The sequence below is a fragment of the Calidris pugnax genome, unplaced genomic scaffold (assembly GCF_001431845.1).
Source record: "Calidris pugnax isolate Ruff unplaced genomic scaffold, ASM143184v1 scaffold63, whole genome shotgun sequence".
In the NCBI taxonomy this organism is placed as follows: Eukaryota; Metazoa; Chordata; class Aves; order Charadriiformes; family Scolopacidae; genus Calidris; species Calidris pugnax.
The window spans coordinates 7,348,672-7,366,226 of NW_015090852.1; the positions used below are offsets into that span (position 1 = coordinate 7,348,672).

Sequence of the window (17,555 nt, forward strand, 5' to 3'; positions counted from 1 at the left end):
GACAGGACTTTATATAGTATTTTGCAAACCAGTGTTTTGAAATTGAAGGTGAAGTCCAGAATTGTTAGGAAAAGATAAGATATATAAATTAGCTGTATAGGAATGGTCCTAAATAGAGCTTGAAATCTATAAATAATATAAATATTTAATGGTGTCTAATGTGAGAATATATTATGCAAATTCATGCATTTTTTTATTAAATAAACATCTGTCAGTAATTTTTCAAGTAGTAAGAATGCTTCAAAAGTGCATAAATCAAATAAGACATAATCAAACTTGTAATAGTTGAAAGGAGTTACCGTTTCAAAAGACTGAAAATTACCTGAAGAAATACAAACCAAAACCGTGCTTGAATCTATAGTTCAGTGTTTCCTTCAGATTTCAGGATACAACTGAGTTCATACTACCATGTTAATGAATAATATATCTGTGTGTGGGACCCTATATAGTAATTAAATATGAGTGCACTGTGGAATTACGTGAATTCCATTGGTCAAAATATATTTGTGAGGACCCTGAATATTTCCAAGATTCACAGCTTAACCAGTAGTGAAACAGTGATTCTGTAACAGAAGATGGGACAGCAGCAAATTGATTAAGTTACTGTGGCCAAGAATAATAAGCTCTTGTAAATTTTAGCGTAAGGAATTAAGTGATTATTTATTCACATAGTTTGTCTTTGCAGTTAGCAATTTTGAAAATATTTTAACCAAAAGTGACAGTTAAGTGAAAAACTCTTGCTTTTTTTATTGTTGCATAGGCAAAAGGTAATTCGAGCTAAGCCTCTAGCCAGTATTACTTTCATTCTCTGTTTTGTTTTTTTTGTTTGTGTTTTGAACTGCTCAGAGATGTTTGTTATGAGATTGTTTTGTTCTAAAAATTCTCTACTGGGTTTACTTTGAATATTCCCTGACAATGTGTTTAGTTTTAAAATTGAAACTAAAATTCCAGTTCTGATCTCTTGAGATATCTTAAGTGTATTTGAAGGAATATTGCCATCAGTTCTGAAAGTTGTTTTTTTTGTTTTGTTACATTTTTATATTGCAAAATAATGCGTGTCAGATTTCATAGATTCTTTTCTAGTGTTTCTGGATTTTAATTTTTTTTTTTTTTTTTTTGCTGTGCTAATGCCTGCATTGTAAATTTCTCTGTCATATCTTGACTTGCTGTTCCATTTCTGTGATTTCCTGTGCTCTGCAGCACCAGGAGGGAGAACTAGTCCTGGCAGTCATAAAAAATAGAGACTTGGTTCCCCCTTCTGGGAAAACTGCCAGAAATACACTACTTCAAAAACTGAAATATATGCTAAGAACTTTGATCAACAGTCTTGAAACATTAGGCTAATTCTTCCTTCATTTTCAGTGCATGAGAAACCATAAAGGTCAAATGTGACTTGAAATGCATGTCAATTAAGGTGGATGTAGAATGCCTGGGTACTTGAAGAAAGTCATAAAGTCCAGCCTTTCACTGTTAACTATGCAGTTTTTATAATGGTGTTTGCATTAAGAATACAGAGGCATTATAGCATGTGTACTCATACCAGTATTTCAAAAGTCAGTATGTATAGCTGTATCCTCACATCGGACTTCCTAGTTCAACAAAAGATTTTTTTTTTCAACTAATGAAAAAGATACCATGCTACCTATACAGGTGATCGTTTCTATAGCAGAAAAGCTTTCTTATTCACCCATTTAATATATTTCTAAGGATATACTTGGTGGTTGGTAGGAAATAGGTTAAAGAGTTGTGGCTCTCCCAAATGGCTTTATCCTGTAAGTGTTAACGGTTGTCTTAAAATACCAAACCTATGCTGTTAGTTTTCCATTGAATGTTACTGTCTAGTGCATGTCAGGGGTTATGTTCTGCAATCTGTAAACTCACTCTCCATGTGGATGTACGTCGAAGACTATTACCTGAATGGAAAGTGAGATTTGGTTGACTTGTAAGGGAAAAAAGTTTAAGTGTATGATGAAATATTACATGGAGTCCAAAAGGCATATGGCATCACTGAGTGTTTGGCACAGCTGTTTCATGTTGCATAGTTGACATCTAGAGCTGCTCCATTTGGACAGAAGACCATCTTAATTGTTACTGTGCTTCTGTGACCTTCCCTAAGATTCCCTAGAAATATTCTTGTTAAATATAGTCTCAATACTTAATTTCACTATAAAATTTGCTCTCATAGATGTCTTTTGGTGAGAAGTGATGGCTTTTCAGAGGAGCTGTTGTGGGTCTGCTCTATGATGGTGCTTCTTGCTTTTAATTTCAGTCACATTTTCTTTTTCTCTGATTAAAACACTGCCTTTTTTTTCCCGACGCATCACGAATGGAAGCTCAGCATGGATAAAACAGGAAGGATGAATGCTTCTTTCTGTCATGAAGGAGAGGCTCTATTCTCCTTATTTTAGACTTATGCATGGATATCACTTTCCACATTGAGACAGTTGTCTCTAAATGCTATACTTTGAGTTAAATAACATAACTGAGATCTTGACTTTCTTTTACTTTCCCATTTTCTGCCCTTTTTTATCTCGCATCTGAACTGCTACATGCCTTCCTCTCTAATCTTGCAAGTCCCCATTTTGTTTTCTGGGTTGGGTTGGGTATAGAGCTGTTCTCTTTATGTGTATTATGTCAGTGGTTCCCCGTTTTTGTCTCTGCCTTCAAGATCTGATGTGGCTTAGAATTATTCAGTTATCCTTTCTTTAAAGTTACTGGATCTCAGGCCGTTATTTGTTCCAAAGGATTGCCAGTTTTGAGTTCTTATGAAGCTTTCCAACAAGAATGTTTATTTTCTGTTATTAAAATTTTATTTGGCTGAAATATGTACAATATTGATAAATGTTATATTAATGTGTACAAAATGTATGTTTGTGGAACTCGAATGTGAGCAGAAGCAAGTGGCAGTGAGATGCTGTGGGAGGAAGGACAAGCAGATGGTGACAGAAACCACTCTTTCTGAATTTGTAGTTGCTACTGAGTCCAGATGACACGAAGAAGTAGTATTCTTGGTTTGGTTTCCAGTAGGAAACAGTGAAAACTGTTTAATTTGTGGTTTCTTTTTAGTAATTTAACCAGCAGAACACACAAAATAGTATGTTGGGTCTTTTCTTCTTCTTGTACCCTTTGTGCTTCATTCTCCTGTGTGTGGTTTGCCTTCTTGTGATTAGGGAAGTGGTATTTATAATAATAAGGTTCTCTCTTTTTCCATGGAACTATGTTTCTGAGATGCTGCTGAAATATTACCTAAATAAAAACAGAATTGAAAACCAAGTCTTCATTACTTCACTTTTGTTAATGTCCAAACTACACTTTGAGCCAAAGGAACATCAGGAAAGATCAACCAGAGATAAATGATAAACATAGCAGTGTAAATTTGAAGGGCTTCTAGGTAAGTTTCTTAACGTGGGTTACGTCTGAGGTCCAAACTATACTGAAAGATTGTGCAGTACACCTCTACTACTGCCACCCGAAGTAACCCTTGCAACAGAACTATTCACCCCCTGGAGTAAGGTGTGCATTCTGAGCAATAAGCAGTCTCCTGGTCACTTCCAAGGGGGAAGTAAGCAACCGCTAGATACTGGAATAAAAGCTCATAAAACATCCTTAAAGGGCAAAAGAGTTGTAAATCTCTAAAGTCTGTGACTGTAAGGCTGTACGAGTTCACTTTATGAGCTATTTTTTATGTAAACCTTAGCTACACAAAATTTAAAATATTATGTGAAACTGCGTATTTCGACAAAATTCCAGATTCATTACGTTTGTTTTACATTGTTTCACCTTTCCTTCCCTTTCATTCCAAAATTGGAGACTCCTGCGTTAGAAATTCAGACAATGAATCCTTTTATCTAGCACTTACATTCATTATTCATTGTGCATTGTCAGTGGATTGCTACTTCAGGCCTGAATTAGAGATAATTAATCTTAGGAAAGCACTTGTAATTTCACACTTTATGAAGCACTATTGTCTCAGCGCAGCAGTGCTGTGGTGGCAAAATACTCTAATGCTCATTGTTGCTATGCAGTATCATAGCTCAATATTTATGTGCATTCAAGGCTTTGTTTTGCTTGCTTGTCTGTATGTTTATGTTATAGCAGTGATGTTTGTGTTTTGCTTTGGAAGTACTTTTTGGTGTTTTTGTTTTATACAGAATTTCAAACAGAAATAGGTTAAATTGTAATTTAAATGGTGAGGTTAGAAAGACTTTAATCCTTTTCAATACTGAGAAGGAAAACTGGGAAAAGTGAGGGACTTCAGAGCAAGAGGAATCAAGTGGATTTCCAACTTGGCATGTCACTTCAGTTGATGAGTTAAATTGGTAGCTGGTAATTGGTAGGATACAGTCTACGCTTTAAAACGAAAGCCTGATGTTTTCCATCTGGTTGTTAAATGTTTCTCAACCTTGCTATGTACATAGCCTTCTAGGAGCTCTAGTTGCCTATGTGAGCACACGTAAGAACTTCACTCAGGAACTTGGTTCCATCTATTGCAGTCTTTTTGTTTAGTTTGTACATCTGCGCAGGGAACAGTTCTTGCTATGTATCTTACAATAGCTTAGAAACTATTCTACAAATATTAATGTCTCGCAACAGGACTGACAACTGATAGTTCTAGAATGCTGAAAGAATGAAATTATAATCTATGTCCACGTGAAGGTGCTGGAGAAGTGATTAAATGCGAAGTTAAGAGATCTTAGGTGCATAGTGCACAGAGGGGAATATTTTGGAATAAGCATCAAAGTATGCTTGTCCTTCTACTATTCCTTTCTATGCTATTGATTGCAGTAGGAGACAAAACACTGAGAGCTAAAACCGGTCTTTTTGTTTCACTTGGTCTTATTGCTAAGTGGAAAACACATTGCTAAGGGCTTTAAAAAATGTTCTCTTAAATCTCTCCAGCAGTATTTGCCTAATTGTATTCAGGATTTTCACAGTAATTGCTAACTAAGGTATAGTGCTTACTGCAAAGAGATTTTTTGATTATACTCTTCATGAGAACTGGCACATCATAAAAACATTTAATATAATTTTTGCTTATTATTACGTTTTCCACAGCAGACATAATTCCTTTGTAGAAATGTTAATCTTATCACAGTCCTTGAAAATAGAATTCGGGGAAAAATAATTAAAATTTTAAATAAGGGTGTATTACATTGTGCAGTTTGTGCTGACTAGAGAAACACACGTCCAATCTGAATTACCCTGTGATCCTGACCTCATAAGTGGAGTCAAGAATTAGAATTTATTGTTAGTCTAATTAATGCCCTAGCAGTCTAATCAAAATGCAGCAGTTTTTATTGTCAGCCAATTACAGTTATGCTAACACTTGTAGTCTAATTGCTGCTAGTTCCCAATAATCGAAGTACACAAGCTTCTTCACATCGACCCTGCTCAGGCTCACCCTCCCAGTTTCCTGAGCTCTGTTGGGAGGGAGGAGGATGCTGGTGGTGGCTCTACATGGGATGTGCAGGGTTCTTTCAAGCAATCAGTTGCTAATGCTTTGTGTTGGTCCAAAAGCTTACTGATACTAAACAGACTGATTTAATTAGAACTTTATTGTCTATATAGTCTATATTTTCTATATATTCTATAATTTCCTTAAGACCTTGCAGTTGCACAAAGCTGAGCTGAATCTAAAACCAAGTTAAGACACAAGTCAGATTGTAATGACTTCATTAGTTACATCTTTCAACTGCAGTGCATGTGTGGCTACAGCTAAATCCAAGCTCAAAAAATAAGTTCAGGCCAAGAGAAGTCCAGCAAAAATGTGGGAAGTCTTTAGGCTTCACGTTTCTGAGGCAGTCTGAGGCCTGTGGCTGGCTAATAGCAGTGGCAGTACTGTCTTTACGAGGCTACAAATTGTGTGTGTGTGAGAGAGATCTGTGTACACCACTCATGCTCGAGGTGGGGGGGAGCATAAACTGACCTTTCAGGTTGCCTTGCTGAGTAATAGTAGTCAAAGAAGTAAACCCCAGGCGAAGGACAGCTTCTGCTGCACGGTCATCTGCTCTGCAGCAGCTCCTGCAAAACAAGCCTTCTGATTGCTGCCAGGTGCCATGTGTAATTTTGACATGCACTTGAAAGGATGTTCTTCAGCTCTTAAAATATTTCATTGCGGCTTCCATTTTTCAGTGTAAGACGTTCTTCAGTGTTGAGTCATCTTCTGGTGATGAAGTGTGGAGGTTTTCTCGTGCTTACAGTAGCCTCCTTGTGAGCTGACATGGCTTATTACATTAGGAGCCTCTGATTGGGACTACAGCAGTTTGGCAAAATGGAAAGATAATCTATTCAGAAAGAAAATCTCTGCAAGCTGTTTGAGTCTGGTATTACAGGGCAGAGCTTCTTCAGAGGCCATGGATTGGGTGGCTTGTTTTTTTTATTTTTGTTGTGGGTTGTTTCCAATTTTATTGTTGGAGGAGGTTAATGTCTGTGAAACAGCAATTCTGGATTTCTGGGAAATGCTATTTATAGTCTTTTGAGGTTGGATCTGGACCAAAGTCTAACAGAGAACCTCAAGAGTGATTACAGTAAATCTTTATATTGTCGGTCTTTATGTTTGTAAGGATCCAAACAGACTCAAATTTTCTGTCTTGCTTTACTTTATTCAGGTGATGTTTGAAATATCCAGTTTAACTGAAGCTGTGACAAATTTGCCAGTATGCTGTATGAAATGTAGCAAAAGTATGGGGAGTCACGTTTGTCAAACTTAAGTCTGCCCTTTGATGAGAGCAGCTGCTTGGTCTAGTCTACTCCAGGCTGCTTAAGAACAAATTAGAAGTACTGAGAAGACCAGCCAGAATACACAAACAAAATTTTGTCTTTCCTATGCCTTGATCCTAGATCTTTCACAGTCCTGAGTCTAGGGCTTTATTTTTGTTGTTTTGTTATTCCTCTCTGAGAGTTAGTGATTTATGCTCCTATCAGAGGCATAGCTTATAAAAAAAAATGCTTGCAAAATTTGCTCAGTTAATTGCGTAGAGAAATAATACTGGTATAGGTAAGTTAATAAGCCTCTTGGCTTGTTGGAACAGTCATTAACAGGGCAAATTGCCCTGTTTTTTCACAGAACAAACTCTTTTCATTTTGAATCTTGAAATTGTGCTCAGGGCAACTTCTCCAAATGTTATAAGCAGACATTTGTATACAATACTCAGTCTAAAATTCTATCTGCAGCTTTGACTAAGTTCCTTGAGTGTGTTTGGAGTTCTCTGTCTGTGTCTAATTTTTGTATTACTCTGTATAAGGAACGTTCTCATCTCACTATTGTATAGAACTTAGCAAGTGTCAAGCTTCAAGACGTGCCACTATACCTGTCCCCCCCTTTTCCTTACTCCCCAGTACACATCTGTGTGGATGAGAGGGTATAAAATTTTCCATTTGCTGGTCTCTCAAGTTACATACTACTATGATCTCATGCTTTCCCAATACTTCCACAGTTCATGTTCGGGCTCTCATATTTGGAACTTTCCTAATTGTTTCCTAGAAAAATCCTTACAGTCCTTTATGAATGTACCAGATACTAATCCGTTGTCAAAACAATTAAAGAACAATGTTTTTCCATTCAGAGTTGAGATCTATAACAGATGCAAGCTGTTTGATCTCTTTCACGAAGTTCCCAATCTTAATTCATAAACTATTTTTTGTCTTTTCCGTCAGCGTTAATTTACCTCTTAATACTTGTACCTGTAATTTCATATATAGTACTAACTCTTTTCTTCTACTACAACTGAAATGACTTTATTTTTTAGTGTTTTCTGACTGTCTTGTGACTTACCCTGTTGTGTTTCTGTTAAGTCCCCCACAGTCTCCTCCTTGAATAATTGCTTCTAGCTCAGTCTGTTTATTTCCTATCATCCTGGCACTAATAGACAAGTAGTTGTGAGGTGGTTTATTCCCTTTCTTGGTAAGTAATTTGGTTTTCTTCTTTCTTTTCTTCTTACTGTCTACAAGCTGGCATTTCAGTTCTTGACTTTCATTTGTCTTTTTGTCAAAAAAATGAATCTTGCCTTCAGTCCAGGCTGTTTTTTCCTTACGCCAGCTCTGAAGACAGAAGATAGAATATCTGAAAGGAAGTAGTGGCTAGTCAAGAGCTTCACATGTGCTCTGTGAGGACTGTGCTCCATGGATGAAGTCGTTAGACCTCTTTCAGTTGATAAAAGGAATGATAAACTTATTGTGAATAGTGGTATAGAAAATTAAAAGGAGGTTTAACAGATCATATGTGGACTTCCTGATTTATTTGAACAACTTTGGGGAGGTTGAAAGGAGGTGTGATTCACATGGACAGTTAATCAGTTTAACTGATGACCTTTTTGCAGATATTGAGTACTCAAAATGCTGTTAATCCTTCTTTTTGTTTCTGGGGTTGGTGACAAGATATGAAATGGAAGTTGTCAGCTGTTGAGCTTGTGATAATTTTGAGTTGATGGAACCAGCTACCAGTGATCGTCACAGCACATAGTACATCTTTTCCTGGACACTATCTAGAAAGAAGTGATGTGCATTGAAAAGATGTAACTGGAAAACGTAATCTTCTAAGTGTTGTGGCAATTACTAAAACTCATAGTACACCTCTGTTGTTCTTCTGGATAGCTCAAAATGTACAGGCAGACCGCACAGAAGATTGAGTGGTTTGAATGGGGTTTTTTGTTTGGGCTTTGTCTAGTGGGGGCTTTTTGTTGGGGTTTTTTTTTTTTTTTTTGTTTCTAAGGGAAATAGTTGGTGGCAGTGTATGAGAAAGCACATCTGAGAAAGTGAGGTGAGAAGGGAACCCAAAGATGGTAAAAAAAAGAGAGTGAAAATAGACATTAAATAAAATAGATGTGTAGAATGTGGTCAAGGACTCTAACGGCAGGAGAAATTACTCCAAACAGAACTTGAAGTTAGCAGAGAGTAACGTGCTTAACTAGAGGGTGCAAAAATAAGATAAATGGCAAAGTAATTTGGAGCAGCTGGGAGGTGGGAAAAAAATGAAGAGCAGAGATGTCTAACTGTAAAAGGCTATAAAAGTCATGGTGACAGATGAGGGCTTAGGAAAAAATGCTCTAGTAAACAAATTGCAGAACCCAAATCACTTCTTTACTTGCCAAAGGGAAGGAAATGGGAGAGAAAAAACTGGAGGTGACAATGAAGTTTTGATCCTGAGAGAGAAGGAAATGGGAGAGAAAGAATTGGAGGTGACAATGAAGTTTTGATCCTGAGAGAGAGTGTAAAAGCGTATGCATTATTTAGAATAGAAAAGGAAGACTGTAGCAGAGACTAGGGAAAAAAAAAAGGTATGCTCAGTACTAGAAAGAATCAGTTTGTGGTAATGGCATGGCAGGAACGGGAGAGCAGACTGACATTTGGATTAGAACCAACTTGAAGGAAATGTGCTGAATTATTGCTGTGTGTTTGAATAGAAATGCGGAGGTAGCAATTAAGTCACTGGAAAGCTTGTACTTAAAATGGACTTCTTTCCTACAAGAGGGCTAAAAGAATCAATATAGCAATGAAACTGGTACATCAGTGCATTAGGAATACTTCTTACTGCAATGTTACGTTTTGCCGTGAAATGCGTAACTCAAGTTGCTTTGTGGATGCTATGAAATAATTATAATGATCACTCAATTTGCTATATTTCAATAACTTAATAAAAATGTCTTATCTTTTGTGCATAGATATTTGATTTAATGGATGCCAAAGCCCGTGCTGACTGCATCAAAGAAATAGATCTTCTTAAGGTAAAAGATTTGTTTAAAAAATGTGCAGCCATCATCAAAGTATATTATGTTTTTCATAGATGTACTTGAGGTGTCCACTGTTGTCTGTGTAGGGCTTTGTAAGCCTTTGTAAGTTATTGCTTTAAAAATTAACATTGCGAAGTAAATCCTATAGAAACCTGCGTAACTTTTCAAGTAGAAGTTTCTGCTAAACCCAGTATTCTAAGTAATTGTGTCCTGTGTACAGTAAAGTACTGATTTTAAAAGCTGACTTTGCTGTTTCCGATAAGTTTACCATGCTATTACATAGATACATTAAAAGCAAATTCCTCTAAAATTGTAATTTCAGTCATCATCTTGATCCTAAAATACCATCACATTCTTGCAAAATGTTTATCTGTACGTGCTTCTCATAAGCATATACTTCTTGTTTCGTACTGAAATAGATTTTAGGGGTTGTTTTGTTTGCTTAAATAAGAACATTTCATTTGTCAGTCTTAACAGATAAGATGTGCTCTATGCTAAAATGTGCATTATTATTCTGCTTTCTTAGCAACTGAATCATCCAAATGTAATTAAATATTATGCCTCATTCATTGAAGACAATGAACTGAACATAGTGTTGGAATTAGCTGATGCTGGAGATCTCTCTAGAATGATAAAGGTAGGAATTAACTTCTTAAAACAATATTAAAAGATTGTTCAACTCTTTAGCTTTTCATTTGGCATGCACATCACTAGGTGAAATGCAGTGAAAATGTCAGGAACTGTGGACAAAAGTGAATCTTTTAGGCTGACTTTTTAAATGTATGCCTAATACTGCTGCTTATGTAATTATTTTTAACACTGTTTCCCAGAATGTAAGTGCAGATGGGGACATAACTAGACTGAAATTATATTAGTGTTGGGGAGAAGAAAAAAAAACTATAAAGAAAAGCAGTGTCACCTGTCACCACCATTTAGAACAGTACGTTTTGTTGGCGTTCCTGATTTTTATCACAATTGTGTTTTGTGTTCCAATATTCTATTCCCTGTTATAGTGGTGAAAGCAGAGAAGAGTTGGCGTCATAAGGCAGAAGTTTCTTCTAGATCTTGAATTTCAACTGTTAACCACTTTAGCAAGGGAAGTAAAGACTAAAATGGAAATAACTGTATCATTTTATAGGTCTGGTTAAATACTTCTTTATCTTGAGACTAAACCATTTTCTACTGGGTCTTGATTTTAGTATGTCCTTTAGTATACTTTCTTGTGTGCATACCAACGTTATTTTTGTCAACAGAGTGTAACTCTGGGAACAAATAATGCCAGTCAATTAGTATTCGCTCAGCCATAGCCAGGCACAGAAGAGAGTTCTGCTGTTTTGCGTAGGACCTACATGAATAGAAGAATGTTAATTTCTTCATTAATGACTTTCATACTGATTTTTTTTTTTGAGCTTTTGAAGAATATTCCTCTCTAGATTGATAAATGTAAGATAGGACAGTTAAAATTCAGTTCTAAACAGGCTGACAGTGTTCTGTTAATATTTATATCCAAATCTGATATTTTTCTTCATCTCATGAATTATTAATTCTGTGGGCTTACATTTCATAAAACATAAAGGAAGGTTTGTCTTTTCTTTTGAATGTTCAGTTTTGACACAACAGTTATTAATATGAGTACTCTATGACAGATTGCCTTATGGCATGTCTGGTCTTATGACCCATTGAAGCTTTTTCTTTTTCCCCTGCCTTTTTTTTTTTCTTCCCCCTCCCCATTTTAGCTGCGATATGTGAATAATGGCTTCTTCAGTGCAGTTGGCCTCATTACACCTTGTCCAAGTCGGTGGGTATTTCTTACAGGCTCGATCTTGGAGGCACTTTGTGATTGTCCTCTTAACACAGGGATCATGTTTAATGTAGCAAACTTAGATTGCTGTTTGATGTTAATGACAGCCTATCAGGCTATTATTAAATATGTATGAGGTGTCATAATGCACTCTGTCTTCATGCTGCTGGTGGAGAAAATGATTTGGTAGACTACTTGGACAGTATGAGTTTAAATGTGGGGCACATCAGTTATATAGCATCCTCATAAAGAAGTATTTTAAAAATTGCCTGAAAAATAAATTATATGCAATGGTATGAAAACTTCCTAGCAGAATGGTTGCCTGTCACACTGCTAAGGTAAATAACTATGTTGTGTTATTAAAACAAACCATGCTTTGGTTTCCAGTGTTTGTGCTAAAATGCTGTTCTAAATTTGTTAGAAGATGTTGAGGCACCCTCAGAAGAGTGTTTGGGTACCAGGCTTGTTGTGTGATTTGTAGAAAGGATCAAGCGTGTTTTTGAAATTGTAAATGACCACAGCTTGAATGACACTGAAACCAATGTTAATGTGAGGGAAAACTACTTAACTAGTTTACTTGTTTATTTGTTATGACATTATTGGCACCTCAGAGAATTCTTGCAAAACTGCTGTGCCTCACATTGCACCTTAATGAATTCTTTAGTTCTTCCTGTAATGAACCACATCCTTGCTGTCCAGCTTTTATACCACCCCTCTTGTTACCTGTGAATAATACTTTCTTTGCCCCCATTGAGTAGACAACTGAGGAATCACTTAGTGCATTCATATGTATTCTAATAGAATTCATAGAATCTGCTGTATGTTCCAAAAAAAAAAGGCAGCTGTGCATTGGCATTTACAAATAGCATAATGAAATCAGAGGTATTTCTTGTGTTCTCCCTGTCTCTCTGTGTGTTTATGTGTGTGCATACAAATATTTAATCCATTTTACCTTATTTTTTTTAATTACCTGTATCACAGGGAGATGTTTCAGTACAGCCTCCATTCTCAAAAGTAGGGGGATTCAAAACTGAGGAATTTTTATCTTACAGCTTTTAATGGCCTGGTAGAATTCCTGGACGTGGCACGTCAGTAATACCGAGAGGCAAATATTTTCAGGGAGGGGACAATACTTTCATTTGAGTTACAGTTGGTTTTTGCACTAGAATATCAACCTCAGTGCTGTGTAAACCCCGTGTCAGGATGGTGAAAGGAAGAATTCTTGATTTTCTGTATCTATGAATTAGGCTACTGGATACTATTGCATCAAAGGTTTTACAAGTAAATGATTAGTGAGTATTGTGCTAGTCCCCAGTTGCTCATGGTCTGTTGTTTGTCGGTGTCTGTGGTCTCTACTATGGAATGTGGTGATAGTACATGGCTACCCAGGTTCAGGATAGTTCCTGCGAGCTGCTTTTGCTATCATGTAATATCACCTCCTTTTGCAACACAAAAATATGTTGTAAAGCAGGTTTGAGGCTTGATCCCTTTTCCTATTAATCATGGTTCTCCTCCACCACAGACAGTGACAGGGTGAAAATTGTTCCGTGGGATTTTTGATTTGTGTTGTGTTTTTTTTTTTTAAAGCAGCAATTGATATATTGGGTATAGAAAATGCCATAAATAAAGAAGAATCGACTAATTGCATTAATCAGGAAAATGCATTATGATGATTCAGTGAAAAGAATTATTTAGTAAAGTCTGTGCTGAAGATATTGAAATGAGAATTTGAACTATCTTGCAGAATATTTAGCACATTATTTGAAATTAAATAGGAAAAGTTACTAGGCTTATAAGAAGGGATGTTACAAGAAACTAAAATGTTGTGTTGTGGTGTTTGTTGTTTTGTGGTTTATATTTTTTTTAATCAGAAGTAAACTTTCAGGTCTGTTTAATTTCTGCAGATATTTTTAGTTTTTCTAGCAAATAATCTTAGCACACCAAAAAAAATGCAAACTTTAAACTGAGTATGTCATACAGATCTTAAGGAAGTTAATCATGTTTTGGGAACAAGCATGAAAGCTTTCATCTAAGAAGCTGAAAATATGTTTGGAGCTTTCTCAAGATAGATGGAAAATAATTTGAATTCTACAAAATGTCACCCAGGCACTTCACTCACTCTTCAGAGAATACTTTTTGTGTGTGTTTTTTGCAACTTTAAAATAGTAAACATACTATAATTACTAGATAAAATAAGACAAATATTTTAAAACTTCTCATCAGTATGAAGTTCATATTGATATCTCAGGTGTCTGTAGTTGGGAACAGTGAATTCTTTGTCCTTAAATGTACTTGGTTTTTATAGGACAGTCAAAATACAGTGATAGTCACTTCTTTCCAATAACTGATGCATATCTAAATTGCTAGTTGCAGTAGTTGGAGCTCTGTTTAGGCTTTTTTGGAATCTCATTGATTATCTGCAAACTACCTGCCCTGGACCGCTGGATGACTAGTGGGCCATGATTAACCATTCTCACTGCAGTGATCCTGCTTATGTTGCTGAGAGTGGAAACTTGTCACTTTCTTTTCCAAACTATTTTCTGGTGGATTGCTGTCCTCGGAATGTGCTAGAAATAGAGATGTTTTTTTCAGACAGCGGACTTGCCTGATGAATGTTGATGGCATATATTAGCTATAGTTTGACTTTGTTTAATTGCAAGAGTGATAATTTTCTTTTGCTGTGATAATTAGAAGATTTTTGGGAGTATGAAGTTAGGGAAGTGCTTGTGTAAGGAAGAGCTGTAGTGTCAGAATTCAGTAGGTCAGGTGTTTACTGTTTCCCTGGGCAAGACCCAGTGTTTTGGGAAACCTTCAACTATGAACTGACTATGTCGTTTAGCTATCTTTTTATCATACGTAACATTGACTTACAACTTTGGCATTTGTAGGAAATGGCATTCATGTTTGGAGGGCTGGTGGGACAATGATGATGTCTCTAATGTAGTTTGAATGGCAGCGTTGCAGAAGCTGTAGTCTGCTGTACACATACATGTATAGCAGGACAGCAACTCTCATTGCCATTAGGGTTGCCAAAGATGTAGCTGTGTGACAGTGTGTATTTAGTTTGTCAAAATGCAACAGTCTCACAGAATCATTGAGTTGTTTAGGTTGGAAAAGACCTATAAGATTATCAAGTCCAACTGTTAACCTAGCACTGCCAAGTTACCACTAAACTATGTCTCTAAGCACCACATCTACATGCCTCTTAAATACCTTCAGGGATGGTGACTCAACCACTTCCTGGGCAGCCTATTCCCATGCTGGATAACCCTTTCAGTGAAGAATTTTTTCCTAATATCCAATCTAAACCTCCCCTGGTGCAACTTGAGGCCATTTCCTCTTGTTCTATTGTCTGTTACTTAGGAGAAGAGACTGACCCCCAGCTCTCTACAACCTCCTTTCAGGCTGTTGTAGAGAGCAATAAGGTCTCCCTTCAGCCTCTTTTACTCCAGCCTAAACAACCCCAGTTCCCTCAGCCGGTCCTCATAGGACTTGCTCTCCAGACCCCTCACCAGCTTCGTTGCCCTTCTCTGGACATGTTCCAGCACCTCAATGTCTTTCTTGTAGTGAGGGTCCCAAAACTGACCACAGTATTCGAGGTGTGACCTCAGCAGTGCCAAGTACAAGGGAACCATCACTTCCCTAGTACTACTGGCCACACTATTTCTGATGCAAGCCAAGATGCTTTCATACTAAAATGTTACATGCTAGCTGCACGCTTGAGGGTGTATGTTTCCAAAAATGTTGAATGATTTAGTAGGCGGCTGAGGAAAAATATATTATTCTGCTGAGAGGTATGTATGTGCTTTTTTGGTTTTAAATCTATTTATTTAGATCGGCCATCTAGCAACCGTTGTATCTGAAATACTGTAAGCCTCTTGTGCCTTGAAACTTGAGATTTAAAACTTGGAAAGGGGGTTTTCCTTACAAGAGTTGCTATGAAAACTCAGCAAAACCTAAATTCTTCTAACACAAGAGTTCGTATGTGCTTAACAGAAATTGTTGGAGCGTAGCAGCCAAAGTGGAGAACTTCTGCCCATGTAGAGCTGCACGAACCTCTTGCATCTCTTGGTGCCGACAGCATTGTGTATCACCTGAGTGACTATGAATGCTTCAACTTATAGTATGGATGACTGAAATGGCTTTGCCAGAAATAGCTTTTTCCAGACATTTTGGATGGGCTGAAGCTTTCACTTCTCTCAGAGGGTATTTATGCTTTCTAACAATGCAGGGAAGGGATTAATCTGAGATGAATGTGGAGGAGACAAAAGACTAAGCAGACGGACGAGTAGGCTGGGACAAGCAGCTGAATGATCCTGTAGTGGGGAGAGAGAGGATCTGACTGGAAATAGGAAAGACAAGTGGACTGGGACTAGCTGGTGAGCAGTTTTTGAGAGAAGATAGACTGGGAAGTTATGACACAAGGCAGTAGAGGCTGAGGAGTGTAAGACAATGAGTAATGGATTGGAAAACTATGAAATGGGAGTCCCAATGCTGGACATAAGCACAGTGAGATTAGGGAAGAGCTGGTGTGTGGCCAGAGAACAGGACAGACTGGGCAAGGATCCTAGAGACAGACAAACTGGCTGCCCCTAAGGAGAGAACCTGGATGGGATAATTCAGACAGGCTGGGAACAGGATGCAATTGTGTAAATAGAGAAAATGTGATGAAGTGACAGAAGCAGAGAAAGGAACAGATCTGGGATGAGGGCAGAGAAGAAGCAGGTTGTATAGGAATTACAAGGGAACACAAAGAAAAACCTGTCTTGTGATGTATGCCACACAGAGTGTGGAATGGGACTCGGGGTTCAGGAGTGTTGCTGCTGTTGGCAAATGTAGATGAAGTCCCCGGGAAGTACCCATGCGTTACCTGCTGAAGGATGAGACTCTGTTGGGCGAGTTACTTGGCCAGCTGCAATGCTAGCTGTGGCTGTAAAAGTGCCAACTCTGATAAGCTGTGCATAGTAATGTAATAGCCTGCATTTCTGTAGTTATTTTTTGTAGCTGTAAAAGTGCCAACTCTGATAAGCTGTGCATAGCAATATAATAGCCTGCGTTTCTGTAGTTATTTTTATGCTTTTTGAATCTAGGGGATTGATTATAACCCAAGGAAGCAACATTGAATCTGCAAAATCAAGCATTCAAAGGCTAGAAAATCCTACAACTAAGTATCTTACACTTCAGCAAATTACAGGTTTATTTCTTCTTTGAAGAACTGCTGCTCTATTCGGTGTTGATGGTGCAGCTACTCTGGGTAGGAGTCACAGCGGTGCAGTACATGCGCCACCATTTGTTGCCGCCTTTGCTGCCGCAGTTTTCATGGCAGGGAATTCAAGAAAGACAAGGTTTCATGGTTAATACAATTGAATGCTCTTCCAAAGACCATCCTTTCTTTCTGTCGCTGTTACTGTTCCCAAGGGATGCTGTATAAACCACTTTAACCGCTATTGGGGGGAACTGTAATTGCTTATTTTGTATTTCTGATAAGGTGAAACTCTGGGGTTTGATTTGTAGAAGTATTGAGCATTCGCAGCTTTATCTGTTCTGAGTGGAAACTGTGTTTTGAAGATGAACTGTTTCATAAGCTAAGTACGTTGAAAAAAAGGTGCTTAAATTGGTGCTAGAATTAATTAACGCTTTTGATCTTAATTCTTTGCCCCAGTTCTAATCTGTAAAAAGGGGGTATTACTACCTCATCATTTCTAGGGCCATTTGTGGAGATTAACTTCACAAAGTTTATTTTATTAATTTTATATTCCAGTGGTGCATACCAGGAACCTGTACACTGAAACTTATATTTAATAATAGGTTTTGAATAGTGCACAAAAAGTAAAGCCTAGAGACATTTTCAAACTGCTCATTAGCTGAGTGTCATGAATGAATGAGAAAAGGGTCTTTTGACATAAAGAAAGAACTGAAAACTACGTGCACACACACTCTCAAGGGGGGAGAAATTGGGGTGGATTAAATTCTGAGATTTTTCTTGCACGTATATTTACATCCAAATACTTGACATCATGAGTGTG

General features: G+C 37.3%; 1 protein-coding gene across 2 annotated transcripts in view; it reads left to right on the forward strand.

The window, feature by feature from the left end:
• Window positions 1-17,555, forward strand: part of NEK7 (NIMA-related kinase 7) — a 66,732-nt gene that overhangs the window by 10,831 nt on the left and 38,346 nt on the right. For both annotated transcript variants that reach the window (XR_001412229.1, XM_014943485.1), the window contains exons 4-5: window positions 9,660-9,722; window positions 10,255-10,365. Coding sequence is in view for 1 of the 2 variants with exons in the window: in XM_014943485.1 (XP_014798971.1) it covers window positions 9,660-9,722; window positions 10,255-10,365 (174 nt within the window). In the remaining variant the exon portion in view is untranslated. The remainder of the gene's footprint in view (window positions 1-9,659; window positions 9,723-10,254; window positions 10,366-17,555) is intronic.